Consider the following 24812-nt stretch of genomic DNA (forward strand, 5'->3'; position numbering starts at 1 on the left):
GATCTATTTCCCTCTGAATGTGCAGTCACAGCGTCCTTGGTAACACCAATCTTGAGTTCATTCCCTTCTAAGTTCAGAGGTTTGGTGCTTGTCACCTTTTCTTTCCCGGGGCCGCATGGATAGGACAGCCCTCGACCTAGGGGACTGTTCCCACCAACCTCACACTGCTCCCCTCATTCCCTCATGCTTCACCGGGGGGGGGGGGGGGGGGGGGGGAGCTCAAGGCCAGAGACAGCCTCAGGGACAACCTCAGAGGGTAGATGTTCGCCTGGGTCTGCCGGCCAAGCTAAGGGAGAGGCGGGACTGACGCTGGGTTACCCGCCAGATCACCAGTCTCCTGAGTGGACAAGACTGCAAAATGAGGGGCAGCAGCCGCTGTGTGTGCTGAGAGCAGGACCGTGTCCCCACACGGGAGTCCCTTCTCCCAGAATTCTTGAGTGTCACAGCCAGCAAAAGCCTGTACGCTTGCAGACACGCAGGTGAGCTGGTGGCCACGCTCCTGGCCTGCGGGGCTGGCACCCTGTCCTCCGGACCATGCTCCAGCCACACGGAGCTCTGCACGGAGGAGGAACAGGGACGGAAGCGGGTGGAAAGTGAGCTTCACCCAGAGATTGGCGTCTGAAGGACTCAGGCTAGAGAATGGGAGACCCTGGGGAGAAGCCCTGTGGGAAGCTGCAGAGGCCCCAGTAGGAGGCCCCAGCAGGGAGGCCCCGTAGAGCCATGGAGAGCTGACCACCCCGCCAGCCCCGTCAGTGTGGCCAGCTCCGGCGGGTCCACAGAGAGCAGAGGACAAAGGAGCGCCTGGTAGGGAAAGGCCTCAAGGGGCATGGCTGTGCCAGCTGTCCCTGACCCACCCCGGGCTCCTCCTCCGGCAGGTGGACGTCCCCTCACTCCTGGGCCTCCAGCCTCCTCCTCTCCTGGCCAGACTCCCTCAGCCACCGAGCAAGCTCACACTCATTCTAAACCGTCTCCCCACCCGGCCTCATCCCTCCTCCCACCCGGCTCTCTGGAGAGCCGGACACAGCCTCTCGCTGCCCTCTGGTTCTCTGACCTGTCCAGCCCATTGAAACACCGTCCTGATCCTTCCGCCTCTGGTAAGGATTCTGGGTCAGGTTTCCAATGACTTAACTGCCAAGTCCAAGGGCAAAGAGCTGGCCATACTTCTTGAGCATCCCTGCCGCTGCCTTCTTCCAGACCCCTGCCCGGTCATCCCCTCTGAGACCGTGGCTGCCCGGGGCCCTGGGCGCCGTGCTGCCCGCCCTCGGCCCTCTCCTCAGCCTGCGGCACCTGGGGCGCCCTCCGTGCGGCCACAGGACGGCCTCACCTGGAGTGCCGCCCGCATCTGTTTGCTGTTCAGTGTCTGTCACCTCTCCTGTGACCGGCTTCCCCACAGGACCAGCATGCACCTGCCTGAACCCACCACACACCGCGGTCCGTGAAGACGCCGGAGAGACGGGCGTCAAACAAAACCAAACGGTGCAGGAGCAGGAAAGTCCCTGAACTCAGGGCTTTTCATCTAGTGACACCGACAGGCAACAAACAACAAATAACTGTGTATTTCACACCCCGGCGAGCACAGGGCGGAGAGGGAGCAGCCGTGGTAAGACAGAGCCCAGAGCTTTACAATCAAGGGCTGGTCTCGGTCCCTGGCCCCGCCCCATTTCACTCTTGAGCACCTGTTTCCTGTCCCTCCGCAGCCGCCTGGCTCAGGCACACCTGTGCTCTGTTTATTCTTTCCTGCAGACCAGGCGGCAGGGAGCCACCAGGTCTGTCTGACGAGGATGGGGGTGACCTCATTAATGAACCAGCTGTTTATGCATCCAGGGAAGACTCCGTTTGAGAAATCCGCATACAACTAGTCAAGTGCATCCCAGTTTCATTAAATGCCATTTTACGGAGATTAAATTCATCCAGACATTCCATCTCTCTGAGATTGACCAGAACTAAGAGAACCACGTGTCAGTACCGGTGAGAGAAATAACACAATTCGGGAATACTTAATCTCCTTAGCTACCGAGGCCCCAATGTCCCTTTGCCAGTCCAGCCAGGCCAAGCAATAAGCAAGACAGAACCCACAGCTGGAGTGAGACCCCCGGGCACAGTGGGACCTTCTTGCTGGGCGGGCCTGTCTGCAACCCCGCCCAGTCCCCGGGGAGCCTGGACAGGCCTCATCCGGGTCCCGTGGACATTATTCTGAGAGATTCCAGATCCGATACTTCACAGCCCTCCCCCCACGCGCAGAGGGGCTCCGGGGCAAGTCGCCAACGGCAATGCTGGGAACCGAGAGGAGGACCAAGGGCGCCGCCACCTTGCTGTCACTCTCCTGGAAGGCAGAGCGGCCACGATGAGGGATGGCAGGGGAGGGGCGAACGGGCTGGACAGACAGGAGCGATGGCGGGCATGGCCAAGCTCTCTCTCTCACACACACACACACACACACACACGCACGCACCCACAGCCCCGGCCTTCCTCCCACACCGCAGGCCTGAGCGGTGGGTGGGACCAGTTGTCTGAGAGGGTTCAACAGGACAGGCCGGTAGCAGTGCCCCCGGCTGTGCGCACCAGAATTCACACAGCAGATGGGAGAGGAGCGGAAAGGCCCTGGACCCGAGCCGGTGGCTGGGACGGCCTGCAGTGCCTGGGACCTCTCTGAACATCACTTTCCTCAACCACAAAATGCAGGAAAATAGCGCGCTTACCTAACTGGTAAATGTGGGTGAGGTCCCATGGACCTGATATGGATGAGGCCTTTGGAAAATTATAAAGGAAACTAGCCCTCAGCCAGGCCTGCCCCCTCTCAGTCCAGGAGCCTCCAGGGCAGGAGGCGACCAGGCGATCAGGGAAGGTGATTCCCCCATCACACCTCTGCTGCTGCCACTGCGGGCAAGCCTCAGCTGGCCCTGGTTACCTGAGCCTTGGGTGGCCCTGAGTGGCTGGGCAGCCACCATCCAAGGCTTGCCTGCACCTTGGGCAGCCCTGGATGCCTGGGGGAGTCTGGAGGCAGGCACGTAGGGTGGGCCTGGCCGTGCTGTGCCCCTACCACCCCGGTGGGGCTGAGGGGATGGGGTGCCACCATCTTGTGGCTGTGGGCACCACCATCTTAGAGGGTGTGACAGTCAATCAGCATATTCCTTCCTTATTGGCTGTGGGTGCCACCATCTTTGTGAGGGCGTGATGGTCAATTAGCATATTCTCTCTTTACTAGATAGGACCATTGTCCTAGCAGATCCTTTTATGGCATTTTCTACAAGCTAAGCAATGATCTATGCACTTTACAAGTATTACTCCATTACCCAATGGGGGAGGACTGTTGCTGGCCCTGTCTTAGAGAGAGAGAATGGGCACAGACAAGGAAGGACCCTTGCCCAGGATCACACAGCTGGTAAACCAGAGCAAGGCCTGGGTCACAGGCACAGAGCCCACGCTCTCCACCACGGCACTGGCACTGCACGTGGCTCCTGAGAAGAGTTGTCTTCTGCTCACATTAACCAGTCAGCTCTCCCTCTCCCACAGAGGCTTTCTGATGTAACCCACGGGGGGTGGTCACTCTGCTCCTCTGTACAGCTGAGGACAGTGAGCGTGGGCATCTCTGGACGTGCACTTCACATTACTTTTCTAATAATGCGCAGAGCTGTGCAATCCCAAATCATTCTCATTCACAGCCCCGTCTAACCCCTCCCAGCTGTGACTCCTAAAATGAGGATCCCAACCAGCAACAGCGCACACAAGAAGTAACCCAGAAGAGGGGAGCGTGCGGAACCGATGGCCTCACAGGGACGCCATCAGGGGAGCGCCGGGCACAGTGACGTTTGCATTCCTCCCAAAATCATCTCCTTCACCGGCCCATCCGAGGCCCTACACCCTGTCATGAGCTAGTCATTCCTGTGAGCGAACAGTCTGGGAGCCCTCAGCTAAACAGTATCTTTGGAAGGAACGCAAATGATCACATGCGTCCCAGGGGATTAGTTCACAGCGTCTCCACAGGGCGGCAGCTGGCTGAGCTGGCTCCAGCCAGCACACAGGGCAACCTGGAACTTTCAAGGTCACAGAATGCGCTCCGTGCATAAGGCCAGCCAGAAGCGAGGCGGAGATCCTGAGCGTGGGGTTGGAAAGCTGGGGCTGAATCCAGGGGTGCAGGGGCTGAGAGCCCCAGCGACAAGATGGGAGCAGGGACCAGGGACACCCCAGCCAGAGACTGCAGGGAGGGTCCCTGGGGCCTCGCTCCCTCTGGATTTCCAAAGCCCGCCTCAGGGGCGGAGTGCTGTGTGACCCATGAAGATAGCGGGGAACACTGTCCCAGGACACATCACCCGTACCAGCGAAGGCACGGGGCACACATTCACGGCCCCTAACGGTCACCCCGAGTCACGGCATGGGATCCTGCAAACCGAGAGTAACGCCTCACCAGCCATTGAGCTGAGCCCTGGCCCGGGAGGGCAGTCATTTCTCGCATTAAAGACTCATCTGTTCCATCCAGGCACGGACGGCGAGGACTAGCTGTCCGCAGGCAGGCTGGGGAAAGCGAGGCAGCGCAGGAGGCGGCCTCTGAGGACTGCCCCAGGCTGTGTGATCAGTAAATAGAATTCCATAGGCGGGAGGGGGCTGGCGGGAGGGGCCAGAGACCCCTCCAGACAGACTGGGCGGGAAGCAGGTTACAGTGCCAGTGCGTGACACACCAGAGCACATTCATGTGTTCCCATTTAATTACCGTGTGACTGTCCGTACCAACAACTGTGAGCCTGCCCTGTCCCCCCTGTGCAGCACGGGCCCACCCACAGCGATGCCAGATGCCAAGGTAGTCCAGCCCACAGTGGCCAGGCATCGGTCAGAGCTCGTTCGTTATGTGGTAATGAGGGTGAAACCCCAATCTAAGAGGCTGCAGAGACAGGAGAAACAGAAAAGGCACTTATTACCCAAAAATAGGGTCCCACTGGCACCTCAGGGGACTGGAGGAGACCAGGCTCCCTCACGTGACGCCAGCTAGCAGGCCAGGGAAAGCTCCGTGCGCTGCGTATTTGTAGTCGTGGCATGATGGGGCGCTGAGGGGCCTGGCACAGTTTCACTCACTCTAGCTCGGCTCAGCTGCCGAGGGTCACCACGGCAACGCACTGCACAGACAAAGGTTTTAAAACCCCTTTGATGCCTGGCAGGTGTGGCTCAGTGGTTGAGCATCAACCTATGAACCAGGAGGACATGGTTCCATTCCCACACAAGCCTGGGTTGTGAGCACAATCTCCAGTGGAGAGGGGAGGGGTGTTGGAGGCAGCCGATCCACGATTCTCTCTCATCATTGATATTTCTATCTTTCTCCCCCGTGCCCTTCCTCTCTGATATCAATAAAAACATGTTTTTAAATCTTTCTGTGCCCTGGCTAGTGTGCCCAGTGGTTAGAGCATCAGACTACACACTGAAAAAGTCTTGGGTTTAATTCCCAGTCAAGAGCGTATCTGGGGCCGAAGCCGGTTTGGCTCAGTGGATAGAGCATCTGCCTGCGGACTGGAAGGTCCCGGGTTTGATTCTGGTCAAGGGCATGTACGTTGGTTGCGGGCACATCCCCAGTAGGGGGTGTACAGGAGGCAGCTGATCGATGATTCTCTCTCATCGATGTTTCTAACTCTCTATCCCTCTCTCTTCCTCTCTGTAAAAAATCAATAAAATATATTTTTTTAAAAAGAGTGTATCTGGATTGTGGGTTCACTCCCCACCCCTGGTTGGGGTGCGTGTGGGAGGCAACCAATCACTGTGTCTCACATTGATGTTTCTCTCACTTTTCGCTCCCTTCCACTCTCTCTGATTAGCAATGGAAAAAATATCCTAGGTGAGGATTAACAAAAACAAAACAAAACAAAACAAAAAAACACACAAACAAAAACCTTTCGTAACTACCCAAACTATTGGTGAGGGGCCAGGTGCACCCGCGGGCGGTTCGATTCCTTCCAGGGCTCCTCACCGAGCTCCGCATTCTTGAGGCGTTCCGACCGCGGGCTCGGCCAGCCGGAGCGTAATCCCTGTTCTGAGTCGGGTTTTATTTATTTCCAGGAGTGAGAAGGCAAACATGTAGCGAGATTAAAGTGTTTGCACCCCCTTTTCAGCCCAGGGATCTCTAATCTGCCTGCTAATGAATGCCAGGCCCATGGCTGTTTTTATTAATTTCATCTCCGCTAAAAATACAGACGCCGATGAGCGTGCCTGACTGAAATAACAATCTGACATTTGGAAGGTGCTCGCTTCATTTCGGCAGAGCACCTTCCAAATGTGACAGGGACACAGAGCTGCCCCTCCCCGTGACAGGGACGCCCGTGCACCAGGCAAAGACCAGAAGGGGAGAGGGTGGACCTCAGAGGTGCCAGCCCTGTCTCTGTGGTCCCAAAAGCAGCACAGAAGCGGACACGCCTGGTCTCTCTGTCCTCTGACGATGTCTACAGAACGTTTCTACACTTAGATCCGAAATCACCAGCCTCCCAACCAGCTCTGGAAGGCTGCTGGCAGGAACCCTGCTCCACGTGTCGCCAAGAGACTTTCAGAACAACATGCAGGTATTCCCAGGGGGGAGACAGGCGTGCTGGACATGAGGGCTCCACACCGGACAGGCCCAGTGCCCCATGCAGCCCCACCGCCTCAGCTTACCTGCTCGCCAGGAGTCCCCCCTGAAGGCGGGAAAGGTACTTAAAAATCCACGGTAGGAAGATATTTGAAAAAGGTTGGGAAGCATTCAAGGAGAGTTCAGAGTGAAGGCAGGACTGATTTTTAACTCTTTCTACGATGGTTGTGACTCCACTTGCCCATAATTCATTGCCATGTGTTGTATAATCAAGTTAACCTGACTCGATAGGAGGTATCTTAGATGATATAATTTAATAACGACATTTTATGTATGCTCATAGTCTAAGTAGCCTCACTAAATTTCTGGTAATATCATGAGTATTCTAAATCCTTGTTTATGTTTATTTTCTCACTTCTAAATACTTGGACACAAAACATTTCTTTGACCATGAAACAGTAATTAGCTGATAATTTAATAAATGAAGCTGTTCTTACTGGAGACACATCACATCTTCATTATCTGCAAAAACCTCCCAGAATTAAGAAGGGGCAGTGAGAGCTCGTCTCTAGAATTGCCAACAGGATTTTGGTGAAGACAAAAACCATAAATAGGAAAAATGAAACTAAAAACCGCAGCAAACAGCGAACTGTCAGAAAGTCCCTGCCACGGAACGATGAAGAGCAATAGGCACAGCGTAGCCAGGGGGGTGACAACGTCCCCGACCGCTCCGCCCGGGACCCTCACCCTTCCTAGAGAGAGTCAGAGGCACCCACAGCCCCTCCACAGGCCACGTTCCTCTCGAGGTCCCAGGACTCCACGAATATCTCCGCCTGCGATCTGATCTTATTTCAGAATGTTTAGTCTTAGATTCCAAGAAAGCCCTGCCCGGGGACCAATATGTAAAAAAAAGAAAACACCTCTGAGCCAGGACTGTTTCCAATCACCCTCTGAATAAAAGGCAAAGGATGTCACACACACACACACACACCATACACACACACACACACACCCCATAGACACACACACACACACACACACACACACACACGGCCACAGCCTGGGGATGGCGCTGCATATTCCAGGCTAAGCCCCCAGCAATTTAACCCAGACGGCAGTTTATGACCGAGCTGTGTCTGATTGCTGTGTTCCTTGCATTTTATTATGCCCGGCCCGGGGCCAGCCACGGAGAAAGTCCAGCAGAAATGGAACAGTGGCCTCTGCCGTTTCATGGGTGGCTCATCTGAGGAGGAACTTCGGGCCCAATTCAGATCTCCACGGAGTGTCCCCGTAACAAAACCAAACTAACAGCCCTCCCTGCACATCCTCGGTGACCTTGATAAACTCACAATTAGTCCATTCAGATTCCAACAAAGGCCAGTCCCTCAGGCATCCTCTCCGAGGGGCTGCCAATTGGCAAGTCCAAAAAGGGATGCTACTGAGGTAGGTTCTCAGAGGGCTGTGTGCGGAGCCCCGATTCGCCCCTCTCCGCAGAGCTGAGTGAGGGGAGGCCCCGGGGTCCCCGGAGAGGCTCCCAGGCCTGTGATCTGCTGACACGGGAGGCGTTTATGCTGCTGGGAGAGCAGCCCGGACAACAGCACTTCCATCCCAGATGGCTTCGGCGCAATCTCCGGACAATGATAAACCTCCCTGGTGAGGGGAACGTGCCCTGCAGATGGCGAAGCCGCCAGGCGCAGGGGGACACAGCACCCACCGGAGCACCTGGAGCCCTTCCAGAGGCCTGGGATCCACTGTGTGGCACGCCCTGCTCCGCACCTCTCCTGCCTCTGCTTCGGTCCGACTGCAGTATTCGCTTGGAAAAACTTAGGGAAAACCGCAAACTCCCCACATCGCAGGACTCCGTTCCATAGGGACCAGAGCTCTGTAAATAGAAGTCCTCGAGGCTGGGAAGCATTTTGCTCGTTTGCTCGCTTTGGGAACACGGAAGACGGCGGGGTCCAGTCCTGAACCACCCGCACCTCCAGCATCCTGGGAACGTGCCGCCCACCGTCTTCTCCGACCCCAGGAGCTGCCCCGCCGGACCAGACCAGTCTTTTTCCCGAACAATCAAGGTCCCGCCCAGTTCTTCATTTCTGGACGTGCGTAAATCAGCGCTCTCCACTCCGGCCCTCGATGCTTATTTGTTTTGGATGACTCAGAGACGGATTGCTCCTCGGGGCGTCCTCGTGCAGGACAGAAATATTTAACAGCGCATCCTGAAGTTTTCAAATGAGAAGCCGTGCGCCTGAGGTACCCCTGTCCATTCCTTTTTTTAATCAGACATTGAGAGGGTGTGATGACTAGTTGATAGAATAGAAATTTCACTTTTTAACTGGCTGCCTGACACCAGGAACTGGCAGCTAATAATTCAAGTGCAAAACTGCCCAATAGCCAGCAATGCACATACGAGTGGCTGAAACATACGTGACCAGCATGCCTGTGACCGTGAGCATGGCGTGCACGGCGCCCGGATGCACGGCAGCTGCCTGCCTCGTCACTGTTGTGTCTAGAGAGAGCCTTTGGAGTTCATGTGTTTGGATACAGGACACCTCCCAGATGCTCATTTTCTATGATGCACCCCACAATCCCCCAAAATGGTGTCCAACCACTTCAACTTCTATCGTATTTTCCTCTCCATTTGCCTCGGCTGGGCCTCAAATTTTTAAAAGATCCAGTGAAAGAAAAGCAAAATTGTGTTTATAAATGCACGTGTTAGAGAGGAGAGGAGCTTTCGGTTTTGTGACTCTGATCTAAAATTGGACTGTATTCCTCTCCAGGTTACGTGCCTGGCCATCGGGACACTGCCGCCCGGCTCCCGCCCAAACCCTCGGGAGAAAGGCTTCCCAGAAACACTTGGTGGCCAGGGCAGGATGGGAAAGGCGCTGGCTACCGCCCCCTGAGGGCAGACTGAGGCTAGTCTCACACACACACACACACACACACAGCCCTGCCCCGCACATAGAAGCAGGTCCCTGCAATAATAAAGGAGTTTGTCTTGAGCCCAATTTTAAAACAAAGACACAATCCTCCCCTTTCTCCCCCACCACGCAGACTAACACCATGGAGATGGTCAAATATATTAAAGCCCCGTTTTGTTGGAAGAAGAATGGGAGTGGGGTGGGGTGGGGGCAGAGGAGGAGGGGACGGGGGAATAAAATTAATCCAAGAAGGCAACTGCCAGGCGGGGGACACAGGCACGGAGCCGCGGCATCCTCGCTCCCGTCTCGGACATCTGTGTTTCCGAAGCGTTGGTGGAAATTAAAACGGAAGCCCTCCCAGCACCATCGCCCTCTCCGAACAGCATGGCCGCTCGCCTCCTCTCTAAGCCCTCCTGGCTCTGGCCAACAGCTGGCTAACTGATCCCTGCAATTTTCTCTCCACAGAAACCGTTTTTCGAGGGGAGAAAGGACCCTAAGTGGGCTAATCAGCGATCGCCAAGCCTGGGGCTGGGGTGGAGGACGTGGTTGTGTGAAGGGCCTACAGCAGCTTCCTCTCCACACAGCCTGGCTCCTTAAAGGGGACCTCCGGCCACACAGCTGTGTTGACCCTCCAGCCTTTTCTGATTTTTTTTTTTTAACAAACAGAATAGGAATTCACAACCCAAATCCCTTCCCTAAGCCCCAATGCTGTTGAATCTTCTAGTGTTCTGCCCAACGATGTGGACATTTCGGTAATCGTCGATAAGCAGAAAGATAAAGATTGGGTCTGCACAATCCACCGCCTCCAGGCAGAAAGCAAGAGGCCAAACCGGAGCTCTCTCCGGAGGTGAGACTTGCTCGTGTGGGCAGAATGCTCCATCACCTAAACATTGCGCCTCTCCTCAGACAGGTCAGCAGGAGCAGCCGGCCAGGGCCAGACACAGGCCTCTGCCTTCAGTGCAGCCATCATCGCCACGCCTATGCAGACACGCGCTTTCTCTCTCCTGTTCTGCATTGTACAGCTCACCCCACATCAGCTTTTAGGGCTGAAAATGCAAAGGTATCTCTTCAAAACACACCAGTGCCCTGCCCTCTGCCCACATGGGGTGAACTCAGGTATCTCATGCAAAGCAGCACTGGTGTGGGCTCACCGGTGTCACAGCTTTGTCACATTTAAACCCAAAACGTGGTGACACGGAGAGGAACGCATTTGTTTTCCTGGTGCTCTTGTTCCAAGGAGACTGTGCACCCCTGCCTGTGTGTCTGTAGCAGCGGGACCCAACCCCCTCCAGCACCCTCAGAAAGCTCAGAACCCCCTCCAGCACCCTCAGAGAGCTGCCCTTTCCTTCACCAGCCACAAATGCTCCCCAGGCTCCCGCGCCCACGCCACACAGACCAGCCCCAAGCACAGACACAGGCCTAGGTCTCAGTCGCGTTGGGTCCTTCAAGACCCTCTGAGGCACTGTAAAGTTCCAGTTAATTAGCCGTTTTGACAGGGAGAGCAAGTCCCCCTCCAAGCTCCTCAGAGCCAACCTGAAGGCTCTCCCAGCCTCACCCAGGCTTCAGGTAGCACAAGTCCCCGATTCCCAGTAATCGCTTTCTCAAATACTGGCTCCTACTTCACCTCAAAGCACACCGGGCGCTCCAGCTCCTGTACAAAGGAAGGAATTCCCCTGCCCTGTGGCCCAAACGCAAGCCAGGGACCTGGAGGAGGCGGGATGGAACTCGGATGGAACTCGGATGGAACTGGGACTGCGAGAGGCCCAAGGGTGGCCCAGCAGCCCGCAGGACCCCTGAGGGCGGGGAGAGCACAGGGAGAGAAAAGGCAAACGGGTGCACCGATGCTCCGGGCCACAGCTCCACATCTGCCCAGTCTGTGGGGACCCCAGGGTGTGACAAAGCCCGGGGGAATGGCGCAGGGGACCGGGGCCTCGGCATCCAGCAGCCTCGGGACTGGCATCAGCGTGTGGGGAGCGCAGGCAGGCGGGTAAGGTGGGCCGGGAACCGCCAGGAGACACTGGCTGCAGCAGGGCACCCCACGGAAGGGGGTTGGAGGGAAGGAGCTTGACGGGCGTCCCTCGTTGGGGCGGGGGACCCAAGAGGACCGAAAAGTGGGCCCGCCGACCACCAAGGGGAGCCTCCCTGTGAATCCGGGGCAGCTGGTGTCCCTGCGTTTCTCCCCTCCCGGGCCGGCACCCGGTTTCTCCGCGCTCCAGAGCTCCCCGCGCCAGGGCCGGGGCCGCGGACACTCACTTCTCGTAGTCGTACTTGCAGTAGAGCTTGCGGTCGCGGTAGAAGCAGGTGGTCTCCAGGGGCTCCTTGCAGGAGGCGCACTGCACGCACTGCTCGTGCCAGAAGCTGTCGTTGAGCCGCAGCAGAAACCGGTCGGAGATGACCCGCTGGCAGCCCTCGCACACCGACCTGGGGCTCGCCGCCCGGCCTGCAGCGACAAGGGTTCCCGGTGAGCCTCCTCCTCCGCGGGACCTGCCACCCAGACGCCTCCGCCTCCGCCTCTGGGGCTGCGCCGTCCGCAGCGCTCACTCCGCGGAGGCCCCTGAGGCCCCGCCACCGGAAGCCCCCTGTGAGCCTCGCAGCCCGGTTTGGAGACAGAAAAGTCAAACCAGGCGGCACCGCTAATAAACTCGGAAGGTTTGGCTTGTACCGCGGAGGGAGAGGACTCTGTAAGAGGCTTTAGTTATCAAACGTCCTGGAAACCATAGACTACAATGCCCTGGGCTCCGGGTATCGGCCATGAAATCCGCCCTCTGCGAGTCTCCACTGACCCAGTAAAACTGCGTGTATACAAACAATTTATTTCGTTTTACTTTTGCTAAAACGAAGTTCTAGATTTTTTTTTTGAGGAGAGATTAGACTTTACTTTTTTTTCTTTTCGTCCCAAAAAGTCCCGCGTACAGAAAAATGCCCTCTCGCATCAGGCAAACTGTTCAAACCAATGAACCCCAAACTGCTGTGTCCGGGCCGCTGTGCACACTGCGGACCAGCTTTTCCTAACGGGGCAGCAGCGTAAGGGGAGCCCAGGGGAGAGGCCGCGGACCGAGGGCCTGCGGGCTCAGCCGCTGCCGGACCGGACCGCTCAGCGCCTGCCCTCCCTCTGGGTCCTGGCCTCGGACTCCCGTTCGGGTCCTTTAGTCCTGGGGATGGGAGGGGGTCTGGGCCGCCTCCGTTGGCACATTTCACCTTGTTGAGGGGGCCTCTCCGGGGAACTAGCATTGAGCATGATGTCCCTGAGGACCTGCCCTTCCCAGTTACACTCCCCGCGCTTCCCCTGAGGCCGCCGGGCTGGAGAGCCGCGGTCGCGGGGCCCCTTGGGCAGCCGGGGGAGCGGGCCGACGCCTCTCGCTGCGGACATTCTCTCCTCTGTCTGCCGGCTCCCGGCGGGGATGTGCCCGCGGAGCCCGGGCACCCGCTGCCTGCTGCCCGCTTCGGGCGGAGGGCGCGCCGCGCCAGGACCTGCCGGCCGAGCCCACGCCCTCCGGCGCCCGCACCGGGAAGGTTCGGACGGGCCCTGGGAGAGAAGGACGCAGCTGGGAGACTGTTCTCTGGGGAGCTGCGGGCTCCCCTACACGGGGCTTCTCCCGAACTGCTCCCCTCGGTCTTCGCCCCGCGCTGGCAGATCCCAAGGAGTCAAAGGACTGGACGAAACGAAAACGCCTCCCTCACAGACACACGGAGCGCTGGCACCGCAGACCTGAGAGGTGCGAGGAGCCAGCCGGGCGGGCGAGGTTCGGGAGGCCCTGGACGCGCAGTGCCCCGCAGGCCCTCCGGAGGGGCCGGGCAGCGGGAAGAGCTCCGGCTCCGGGTAATCAAAGCGGAGCGAGGCCCCGCCGAGAGGCTGATCCTGGCCGCGCTGCCCGCCGCCTGGGAAGCCGTGGTCCCTCCGGGCGAGGCCCGGGCGCAGGCGGTGGGTGCGAGGCACCTCCTGGAACCCGGGAGCCTCCAGGCCGCGGGGAGGGCAGCATCTGAAAGACGTCGCTCCGCTCGGAGATGAAAACCTGGCGCTGGTGGTTGTGAATCGTTTGTCACTCACACGCCCGCGAGCAGCAGCTCCTCCGGGGCCTGCGGTGCCCGCGCGCCAGGCCAGGTCCTCGGTGGGTTTGGAGCCGGAGGGACCGGGGCCGCGGACGGACGGGGCTCCGCCGGGTGCAGGAAGCGGGGCGCAGGCTCCCCGTTGCGCAGCGCGTCCCTCCAGCGGCTCCAGCCGGGGCCCACGGAGAGGGGGCGCCGAGGGCGCGGGCCGAGCACTCACTCACCCAGCAGCGAGGAGAAGGCGGCCGGCGTCTCCATCGCGCCCGGGAAGCTCTCCTCCACCTTCAGGCCGTCCAGCATGCTCGGGCCGGGCCGCGGAGACCTGCGGAGGATGGGAAACGCCGCTCTGGGCGCCCGTGCCCCCAGACCCGCCCCGAGCTCCGGGAACGACGTGGGAGCGGCCTGGGAGCGGGGCTGGGGGCAGAGGCCGCCGGCGGGAGGAGCGCGGGGTGGGCGGGGAGCGAGTCACCGCGAGCGGCTCCAACTGCTCTGACTTCACTCGAAGTCCACGCGGCGTTATGTACTGCGGCCTCCGCCCCCCACTGCGCGTCCTCCTCCTGCCCAGTCCCCTCCTGGCCCGGCCCCACCCGCCCCGTCCCCACCGGCCCCAGCCTCCCCTGCGGGGGCCCCGGGAGTCCCCCCCAAACCCCGCTTCCTCCCGGGTAGGATGGGCGGAAAGGCCGGGGCACGCGGGACCACGATCTCCACCGCGGCCCGCGTCCGGCCGTCCCGGGCGCCCTCACCTGCCCCGGCCGGGATGGCGGAGCCGCGGTCCCCGCTCCGGCCCGGGGCGCCCTCCGCCCTCCGCCGCCGGTGCCGGGAGCGGCTGCTGTGCAGAGGAGCCGCCGGGGCGGAGCCGCCTGCCCCGTGCTCTTGGCCGCATTTCAAATCAACTTTCCGAGCCGCCCGCCCAGCCGCGGCCCCGCCGCCTCCCCTACCTGCCGGGCGGGCCGGCCGCGCGGAGCGGGACCAGCGTGGGCGCCGGCGGCGCGGGCCCTCGAGGCTGCGCGGAGCCCGCCCGGGACGGAGCCCGGGACGGAGCCCGGGACGGAGCCCGGGACGGAGCCCGGGACGGAGCCCGGGACGGAGCCCGGGACGGAGCCCGGGACGGAGCCCGCTCCCCGGCGGCGGGCAGGGCGGGGACGTGGCCGCGGGCGGCGGCCTTCCCGGGACGTCCGCCCGCCCAGGCGCTCTTCGAGGCCGAGGGAGGGCCGAGCTTCCTGGCTGTGGGGAGGCGCGGGGCGGCCCTCGGCCCGGGTGCGGGTCGGGCCAGGTTTGCCGGGGCTGGGAGCCGCGTACGGAGGGTGGGGAGCTCGGGGAGGGGCTGGAGCGCCTCCCGAGGAGGGGCTGCCGCGCTCCGTTCCCAGCCGGCTGCGGCTGCGAGGCCTCTGCCGGGCGCGGCGCACGGCCTTGGAGTCCTCCCCTCCAAGGTTCCTCCCTCCAAGGGTAATCGCCTCCCGAGGGCGCTCGGGCCTGCACCCGGCTCCCCGCGCCCCCGGATCCGCGGCCCGCACACCGCTGCCAGCGAGGAAGCTGCAGAGCCCTCATGCTGGTGGGCGGCGGGGCGCGCGTGGAAGCCAGTTGCAGCACAGTTTCCACCCATGAGCTCCCAGCTCTCCGAGCTCCTTCTTGTCACCCCAGGGCCCAGCGAGTTTCGAGTTTGGGCTGGAAACCTGCTCACCCACAGGGGACGCCAATGCGGATGCCATAGGATCCCTGAGGCCTGGATGCTGCCGGGATGGGCAGCCCAGGGGGTCTGACTCCCACAGGAGCTACAGTGACACTGGGAGGAGCGGGAAGCCAAGGGGGGTGTCCCCAAGAGGGAAGCAAAGTGTCTGGGGCATGCACCCCAACCTCAGAACTGGGTCCTAAGGTCTGTGTGTCCAGGAGGGGGCCATGGTGCCAGGCCCAGGCAGACAGTCCATAAAGCATGAAGCTGGCTAGCAGTTCGCCAGCATTCATTTTGTGCTGAGCTTGGCTAACTCCTTCAGTCTCTACAACAACCCTCTGAGGTGGAGAAGCCACTATCCCATCATCACAGGGGAGCAGAGCGGGGCTTGGGGTGCACCTGAGAACCCCAGGAAGGTCTGGCTCCCGGGCTTCCCCAGGCCTCTCCCTGTGCTGTCGGGCTGCATTAGAATCGCCAGGCACTGTGGCAAAGTGAGCCTGCGCAGGCCAGATGCCACTTAGCGAGCATGCCCTGTTACCTTCTCCAAGGTCAGGGCCAGCTTTTTTTAAGTTTCTGGCAACCCTTGCTGCGAGGGGCCGGGCGGTGACCCCGCTGGCCACTGCACGTGCCTCCTGCCAGCAGACACACGTGTGGCTTCAGGGAACTGTGGGAAAGGCCAGGGAACTGCAGGCTTTACATTCGTTTTGGCTTCTACCTCAGGCCCTTTCACTGCACGATGCTGCTTCATCTTCCAGCAACCTCCGACCTGGGCAGACAAGCCTCCTTCCCCGGGCATCTCTGCAGCTTCGCAGGGCTGGGAGGGTTCCCGAGGTGCCCAGGTGGCTGGTAGCATGTCCCCTGGCACCTGTCTCCGGTGCTTCCTGCCACCCCAGGAAGGGTGGGGTGTGGGAAAACATGCAGTACAAGTACTCCTAGGCTAATATATAAAATAGAAGTTAGACGGGTCACATACCGTCATAAGGAACACGTGTAAGTGCCCAGCAGAGTTTGGGGCTCCTGCACAGAAGAAACGTGGTGAACTGGGGGAGGGATGTGCCCTCTCTGTCCCCATGTTTAGTGAAGTGTCTTCCCCTGCTGGTGGGCCTCGGGCGCCTGCAGGATGAGACTGGCTCCCAGTCATGCTATGAAGCCCGGGTTCCGAGCAAAGCCAGGCCGGGACCCGATGAATAAACACTGTTTGTTTTACTGGTGTGTGCAGAATGCTCCCTGCAGGGCGTGGGGGACAGCCAGGGAGTGAGAGCACACTGAACACGCTGGGTCCGGAACCAAATCAAAGGCTGAGCTCCACCCCCAGCTCTGCTCTAGAGTCAGGGGCCACCGTGTCCCCTGGACAACAGCACTCCCTCCTGGCATGAGGGGCTGCACTCCATGGTCCGTAAGCCTCGTCATCTGAAGTCTGTGGAATCAAACGGGCGGAGGGCGGAGAGGGGGTGGGAGAGCTGAGGGGGCAGGGAAACCCGCAGGGCCTCGTCAGATGATTTGCAGAATCCATCCAGGTGCAGACTGGCGGATGGGTCTAAGTCTGAACGCTGAAGGTTTCTCTTCTGAGGTTTATGTGACCGCTCCCGTGTGTTGGGTGCTCAGTGCCACCCCGGCCCACATCCTTTCCCTTCCGTCTTAATGGGCAGGCACCGCCCCTGCCGTAGAAGTTCCTCCTGAGCAGCCTGGTGGTTTTCCACCGTAAACTCGGCCTCTATCGTTGTACTTTTTGATGACATGGGAGGGGACTGGCAAGGTCCCCCAGGTCACAAAGGGCCCGAGATGTGCCGCCCAGCCGTGGAGCCGCCCCTTTCTACTGCAGCAAACATGGAGGACACTCCCAGCCTGAGGGTCTGTGACTGAGGTTCAGGGAGAGACCCATCTGGAGGGGAGGCAGAGGGAGAAGACAGCAACACGGTTTGACTTTCCCTTTCTTGCTCTCGTTTCTGTGTTTTATTAAGGGGAAATTGTGCTATTTGTTTTTTTTTTAAATGTCAAAGTGCATTCCAAGTGAGAGGAAAATAACCAAACACGTGATACGCCCCCCCGTGGTGTGGCCCTCCCGAGGCGGAGGGACTGGCATGGGGGCACCCCGGAATGCAGACCACGTGGCCTCTGGGCTCCTGGCCAAAGGCTCTGTCCTCGTGGGCAGTCAGACCTCTCTAAGGAGCCGGAGGACCAGGTGCCTCCACTCTTCCTGGAGGCAGAGGCATCCCAAAGCAGCTTCCGGAAGAGGAGGAAGTCAGGCGAACGTGGATCTCTGGCCAGCCGGGTAAGGATGGCCAGGCACGGGGGACACTGGGCCAGGCCGGCCAAGGTGCCCTTCTAAGCACCGAGCATGAGTTTTATAGGAGGATCACAAGGTCAGCGTCAAGTTCACCTGTTCACCGGCACCGGACACACCAGAGAAAGTCAAGGAATACTTGGTGACTAAGTGGAGAATGCCCTGAATTTCAGTCTGTCACGGGGTCTGATGGAAAGAGAGAGATCTGAGTTCAAATCCAGGATTAGCCAAAGGACAAATATGCATAACTCATAGACACAGACAACAGTGTAGGATGGCCAGAGGGAAGGGGGCTCGGGGGCCGGGGAGACAGACACAGGGGGAGGGTGGGGACATCTATAATAACGTCAATAATTTCTTAAAATCTCATTTGCTGTCTATCTTAAATCACTCACCTCTCTGGCTCCAGGTCACTTATCTGTACAAGAAAGGAGTGACGTCTATCTCTGATAACAGAGAAGTCAGGTGGAAACATCTAGCAATCTGGTTAAGCTGATGTTAAATGTATGGCTGTCCCCCACAGCCTCCCCATGAAGGAGTGGGCAGCGTCTGAAGGAAAGTCATCGTGGCTGGGAGGGGCACTGCAGGTTAGAGGCGACCCGGGGCTGCTCACGGATTCCACCACTTATGATGCCTTTGGGCATCCCTTAACCGCTCTAAGCCTGTTTTCCTGTTACGTACACTGGGGAATAATTGGGGTGTTCTTTTGCATGTTAAATGAAATAAAACAAAGTACCTAGCACAGTGATAGGCACATAATAAGATTCCATGAACTTCAGTTGCTGTCACAGCCATCATTATCATCTCACCATCATCATCACTGCCACCACCATTATCACCACCATTATCACCACCATCATCACCATCATCACCACCATCATCATCACCATCACCACTATCATCATCACCACCACCACCACTATCATCACCATCATCACCACCATGATCACCACTATCATCACCACACCACTATCATCACCATCATCATCACCATCATCACCATTATCACCACCATTATCATCACCATCACCACTATCATCACCACCACCACCATTGTACGTTTATCACTGCTATCATCACCACCACCACTATCACCATCATCATCATTATCATCACCATCATCATACCACCATCATCACCATCATCACCATTATCACCACCATCATCATATCACATTATCATCACCATTATCATCATCACCACCGCCACCAACATGATCATCATCATTGTACAAACACCGATATGTGATGAGGTGGAGGGGTCCAGCTGTGACTTCAGTTAAAAGGAATTGAACCAAATTGAAGACAGTCTTTGACTGTGAAGGAACTTCCTTGGGGATAATCCCACATGCTCTGTAACAAGTGCCCAGACTGCAGGCTTTCTGCATCAGCCTCTCACTACCAGGCTCTCACAAGCCCCACCTTTGGCATCTGTATGTGACATTTAACACCAAATACCTGGAACCTTGAACTAATGGGGGAGGGGCACAAACAGCGAATTCCCAGGCCCCTAAACAGAGAGATGTGTGAAGAGGTGGGGGCTGTCACCATCTGGACCTCAGGCCCTGGTCCTCGTGCCCACCACACCTCAGTGCCACACAGTAAATGTGGAGGTGGGTTAGGCAGAGGTCCCCAGGCACGAGGCCCTTGGAGCTCTGAGCAAGCCCCCACGTGGGCAATGCCCAGCACAGGGGCAGCTTTGTGCTGAGCAGATGTGGAGACCACCACCAGCAACCCTGGCTTACAGGTATTCCAGGAAGGGACCCACCTGTACCTCCACCCACCAAGGACATTAAATCCCAGTGGCTGCTGAGAGGACACTGGGGCACCCTCAGCCCTGACCCTGCACACCCCTCCTTCTGCCTGTGGGTGCTTTCTGTTCACTCAGCAGCTATGTTCATGGGCGATATCCCACCCACTTTCCAAAAAGGATCTGAGGTGACATGCAAACAGAATGAATACAAAATGGATTTTTTTATTAAAGTTATACACCAGGCACAGAAAAGCAACCCCCCACCCCCCAAATAATACTTGGGGCTACTATTTAATTGTGATCGGATATTAAATGTCACTCAGCTTACAAGGTGAAACAGGACAGGGAAGTCCCGCGCCACTGTGAAGCGCACAGCGGTGTGGACTGGCTATGTTTATACGTCCAGTTGGTTTCAGGAGAAAGTCTGTAATAAAAGGACAAAAATACACAACTCAGGACCATGGCAATGAAATCTGTGACCTCGTTGTCAGGGCTGAGACATTTTTATCTTTAAGGGTGTACAAAGGAGTAGGTTTACAGTTATTCCCATAGAAAACAATACACTAATTAATAAATAATGATACAAGAATAAATTCTGTGTTTTGTGTACTCACAACTGTAAACCTCCTCTGCCTTGCCCTTTATATAGCGACTGAGTCTCACCTTTTCTGAGAAGAATTTTAATAACATAAAACTCAAGATATATACAAAAAACTAATAAGTAAGATGACAAGCTAGGAGTAGGGAAAATACATAATGCGGATATGCTGACTGTGAGTCTCCGAATTACTCACCACAGTTTGGTCCAACACAGCTCTGGACAATACTTGGCACCTGTTCTGTGTGACTGTTTGCAGGAGCCAACAGTTACTGTGGTTGAGAGTCAAATTGCCTTTGAGCTTCCCGGTAGCCAGAGCAAAAAGGGAAACAGCCTGAATGGGCTTGCGTAAGCCAAAAAAGGAAGTGTAGCCTCCATCCCACAGCTCCAGATCTCTGTGCCGACTGGGCAAACGGAGTCTTTTTCCCCAGTCCTCAGCACAACCTCGAACACCAAGAATATCTGTGGTGTGGACACATTACTGAGATCATGAAAAGGGATTACTGATGCATCTAAAATATAGCCCTTCCCACATTTCTTATCCAATGAGTAATCCATCTACAACCCTTTATGAGCCTTAAAAAACGGGGGGATTCATCAGGCATTCTGGGCAAATAGCCTGGGGAACGCACAGAGGGCGGAGCCCAGGTGAGTCCAAGATCTGTGGCATCAGAGCGGGGGTCTGAATCCCGGGCCTGGGAGCTTGTTAGTCTGCGGGCGGCGTCTGGGCTGGGGAGTAAGATGGCAAGGTGTGGTCTGCGATGCGGACACTTGGCCACCTTGTGGCTGGCAATAAAAGGGACAGACATTATTACTCTGGCTCTGGCATAAGCAAGACACCAGGGCCTGCCCCAGGGCAGGGAAGCAGCCGTGAACGTCCAGGAGAAGAATGGACAAGTCCCCTCTGGATGCAGCCAGCAAAGCTCTGTGCTGGCCGGTGAGGGGGGAGGAAGACAGGAGAGAGGCGCTGAAGAGCAGGGACATGGCGGGGCAGCCACGGGCCAGGGGGAGAGGAGGGACGGTGCAGGGACGTGTGGTGACCTTCCAAGTGTTTGCACATTCATTAGCTCATGGGTCTCACACGCAGCCGAGGAGTCCGCCCTGAGCGTCAGCCCAAAAGCACTCCGTCCGGCCGGAGCTGCCAAGTGTCCGTGACCGCAGCCTGGCCTCCGACCCGTCCTGGCCGCAGGACGCCCGCGGCAGCCGCAGGCCTCGCCCTGACTGCCCCCACCCCCCTGGTTCTGGACCAGCAGCGGAGAGCCAGGTAGTGTAGTGGCTGCCTGCCCTGCTGGCCCCAGCGCAGTGGGTGTGCCAGGAGCCCTGCCAGAACCTCCCGGAACATCTGGGCAGGGTGGAGGGGAGGACACCATCCGCGCTCCTGGAGGCTCAGCTTTCTCCCAGCGCTGGCTCTGGCTTCCCACTGACTCACTTGCAGACATGGTAGTGGCCTCATCCCCCCCTCCCCACCCCAGGGCAGCAGTCTCCCCAGCGCCTCCCACAGTGCGGCCTCCTGAGCAGACACAGGAGCTGGTGGTGGGAAGTCAGCCTGGAGGCACCTGTGGGCGCAGCCAGCCCAGCCCCTGCTCCACAGACGGGAGCCAGGCGGGCGGCGGCCCCTGCTGTCCCGTGTCATCATCACCGCAGGTCCCAGGCGTGCAGGGCGGGTCCTCTGACAGAGCCCCCGCCCCAGGAGAGCCAGGCTTCTCCTCACAACCATCCACACCGACGGGTCTGGCCCCCCCGCCTCTCCCCGACACTCCGAGCGCTGGCCCTGCCCCACGGGGGTGGGGGCCTTACCCAGCTGCCTGCCTGCCTGCCTGCCCCTTCCCCATGCTCTCCAACAGGCCGTGGGGGCCTCCTAGGGTCCCTCTGGGCTGCTGAGCGCATGTCACGTGGCGTCACCTGTCCGTGCCGTCTCCGGCCCATCCACCTGTGCCCACAGAGCTCTGTCCGCTCCGGCCCATCGGAGCTGCTGGCAGGTGGGGAGGGAAGAAGGAAAGGCAGACGCTGACGGGGTTCAAAGCGGGGTAGACAGACTGCGGTGGCCGCGCCCGCCTGCAGCCCGTCTCCCCACCTGCCGGGTCCTGGTGCTCCGGTCCTCCGGAATCTCTTCTCCCCGGCAATAAACTTGAAAGACAGGCCTGCTCCCCGCTGTAACCCAAGGCAATGCTGCTCAGAGCTGCTCTTTCGTTGTCCTCCTGTGAAGCCCCTGCAGTCCTGGAGTCCCTCTGCTTCCATCTCCAACGTGTGGGCGGAACCGTTCAGGGAACAAGGAGCCACAGGCCAGTGTCAGGGCAGCGCAGGCACAGCTTCTGCTCAGAGCTCAGCAGGCTGCCTGGTCACAGACTGAACATTCACCACCAGACGCTTTACATAGCGCCTGCTGCCCGGGTGACAGGACACTGCGGTCCCAGGCCGGAGTCTGGCTGTGGAGTCTGCTCCTGGCCATGCAGACAGCGAGTGGAGACCTCAGTGATGAGATTTTTATTTCTTTTTTTTTTTAATATATTTTATTGATTTTTCACAGAGAGGAAGAGAGAGGGATAGAGAGTTAGAAATATTGATGAGAGAGAATCATCGATCAGCTGCCTCTTGCTGATCTACTGGGGACATGCCCGCAACCAAGGTACGTGCCCTTGACCAGAATCGAACCCAGGACTCTTCAGTCTGCAGGCCGACGCTCTATCCACTGAGCCAAACCGGTTTCGGCAAGACTTTTATTCCTTTTGAAGGAAGACATCGTCACTCGAGTGCTGAGTGCTCCCTCGTCTGATCGGGGATCCAGGGCCAGCTTGAAGTTCAGGGCGGCAGGGGAAGCCCCATGGGCCAGCAGGGCACACTGCCTCCTGCAGAACCACATGTGTCCACAAGAGGGTGGCAGCTCTGGGGCAGGTGCTCCCGGGGCCTTCCCTGGGGAGGGCAGCCCAGAGACCCCTGGCTTGCCTTCTGCACGGAACTTTCTCCAGCGTGATGGCCAGGAGCCCAGGCGGCCAGCCTGACAGCTGGGGGTTGGTCATCAAACCTGTTGAAGCATCAACAATAGCAAATGGGAAACGGGACATTGGTTGGTCCCTCCCACGGCTCCTGGCCCACTCCGGGCCCGGCCCTGGTTTGCACCTTCCCCCGCGAGCGGCTCCGGGTCCGCCTCGGAGCTCAGCCCATCTCCGCCGCTGCATCAGGTCTGAGTTTTTCATTCCACCACCTCCCTTTGTTGAACTGAAGCAGGGGACCTCCTGCAGCTGCTATATTTGCGATGACCTGGTGCCCTCCCTGGCCTCTCTGTGACCTAGGTAACCGCGCGGAGCCTAGTTAACTGTTCTTTGTATGAAATTCTCGCCGTTTCAGTCACTGGTCAGCTTCTGTCCCCTAACCAGGCTCTGGCTGATGCATAACTTTTGTCAGGCCTCAACCTCACCCGGGATTCCGCTGTGAATGCTGGATCAGGCCCCTGGAGCCCCTGGGAATTTAAGTCCACAAACACCCGATGGGTACCCGGGGAAAGACAAGGGCTTGGCATGAGACGCTGTCTGGGGTGTTGTACCCTTGGGACCCCACTGGGCCTCAGCCCTGGTTCACAGCCCCAGACTGTGCCTTTGGGGGGTCGGGAGGGACCCGCCGCCTGTTTCTCTGCCCTCTCTCACCCAGCCACAGCCCCAGCCACACCAGGAGCCAGAGGAAGCCACGCCTGAGCCCCATGTGGGCGCCCAGTTTGCACCTGTGTCTGGTCAGAGGAGAGCCCAGCCTGCACTCGCTTGGGAGAAGAGGGAGGAGCCCCCTCAGACACAGAAAAGGGGGCTCAGACGTCCTAACCGCACAGGAGTGCCCGGTGGTCACACTGAAGGAAGACCGAACTGCAAAGGAAGAAGGCCCTTCATGTCAGCAGCAGAAATTACTTTCTAGTGAAAAATCTTAAAAATGAAATGCCTGGTGGCAGCCCTGGACAGTGCCAGGGAGACGCCCACCTGCTCACCAAGGCGGAGCCTCCAGGGAGGCCTCTCCAGGGGCAGCGTGCTGGCCGTGGCGTTTGGAAATAGCGGCCGTCACCGAGAACGCCGAGTCACCAGATGATCTCCCTGGGAAGCCAGCTTCTGTCCCTTGCCCAATGCCACCACAGGACCCACCTGCTCCCCACAGTGCTGTGAACTCAAGCGCCCCCTGGTGGTCAGTGTCTAGAGGTGCATGGGGCCGCCTTCCAGCCTCCTGGCCCACCAGAGTTGGAAGTTACCTTACCCAAACCTTCATGTTCTCTTTCCACACCCCTACAGGGCTAAGCAAATTCCAGCCTCCTAGCCACCCATTGCTTCCCGCTTTTTCTCTCCAGCTTGGCCACCTCGGGGGCCTTTTAGATCGACACTGCCCACTTAACCAGCCGTCTCCTCGTGGGTCAAGGCGGAAGGGGTGGCACTGTTGGAGGGTGCATGGGCGTGACGACAGGGAGTCCCTGCCAACTCTCCGACTTCCTGGTCTCAGAGGTCTGTCAGGGAGGACCCAGAGCCGACACCGGCACGTCCTCGCAGGCCCAGGCCCACAGCTGTCTCCGGCCACAGACCCAGGACCAGAGAAGCCCCTTGTCAGCTGCTCTCCTCTGGGGACTACCAGCCACAACTGGGCAACCCCAACTCAGCGGTGGTGGCCTTCCCTGAATTCATTTCATGCCCTGGCCAGGTAGCTAGGGTGGTTAGAACATTATCCCCGATGCACTGAGGTTGTGGGTTCAAACCCCAGTCAGGCACATGCAAGAATCAACCACTGAATGCATAAATGCGTGGAACAACAAATCGATGTTACTCTCTTTTTCTCGCCCCCTTCATCTCTCTCTCCCACTAAATTCAATAAATAACTATTACTTTTAAAATAATTCACTTCATAAAATAAAGTTGAACAATAAAAATTCAGCTTCCTTCTTTAGTCTCCTTCCCAGGACCCCTGGGGGGGTGGGAGTCATTTTGGGGCAGCTCTCTGACCTTCCTGCCCTTCCCCACTCGCTGCAGCTGTCAGAGCGT

General features: G+C 58.4%; 1 protein-coding gene across 1 annotated transcript in view; it reads right to left on the reverse strand.

Moving 5' to 3' along the window:
* Nucleotides 1-13954, reverse strand: part of LMX1A (LIM homeobox transcription factor 1 alpha) — a 105077-nt gene extending 91123 nt beyond the window's left edge. Inside the window, exons 1-2 of the mRNA XM_036443015.2 lie at nt 13731-13954; nt 11713-11899 (exon numbers count right to left, since the gene is read on the reverse strand). Coding sequence (XP_036298908.1) covers nt 11713-11899; nt 13731-13806 — 263 coding nt within the window. The 5' untranslated portion in view covers nt 13807-13954. The remainder of the gene's footprint in view (nt 1-11712; nt 11900-13730) is intronic.
* Nucleotides 13955-24812: the final 10858 nt, after the last annotated feature.

This window comes from Pipistrellus kuhlii, unplaced genomic scaffold, assembly GCF_014108245.1.
Source record: "Pipistrellus kuhlii isolate mPipKuh1 unplaced genomic scaffold, mPipKuh1.p scaffold_m20_p_18, whole genome shotgun sequence".
Taxonomy (NCBI): Eukaryota; Metazoa; Chordata; class Mammalia; order Chiroptera; family Vespertilionidae; genus Pipistrellus; species Pipistrellus kuhlii.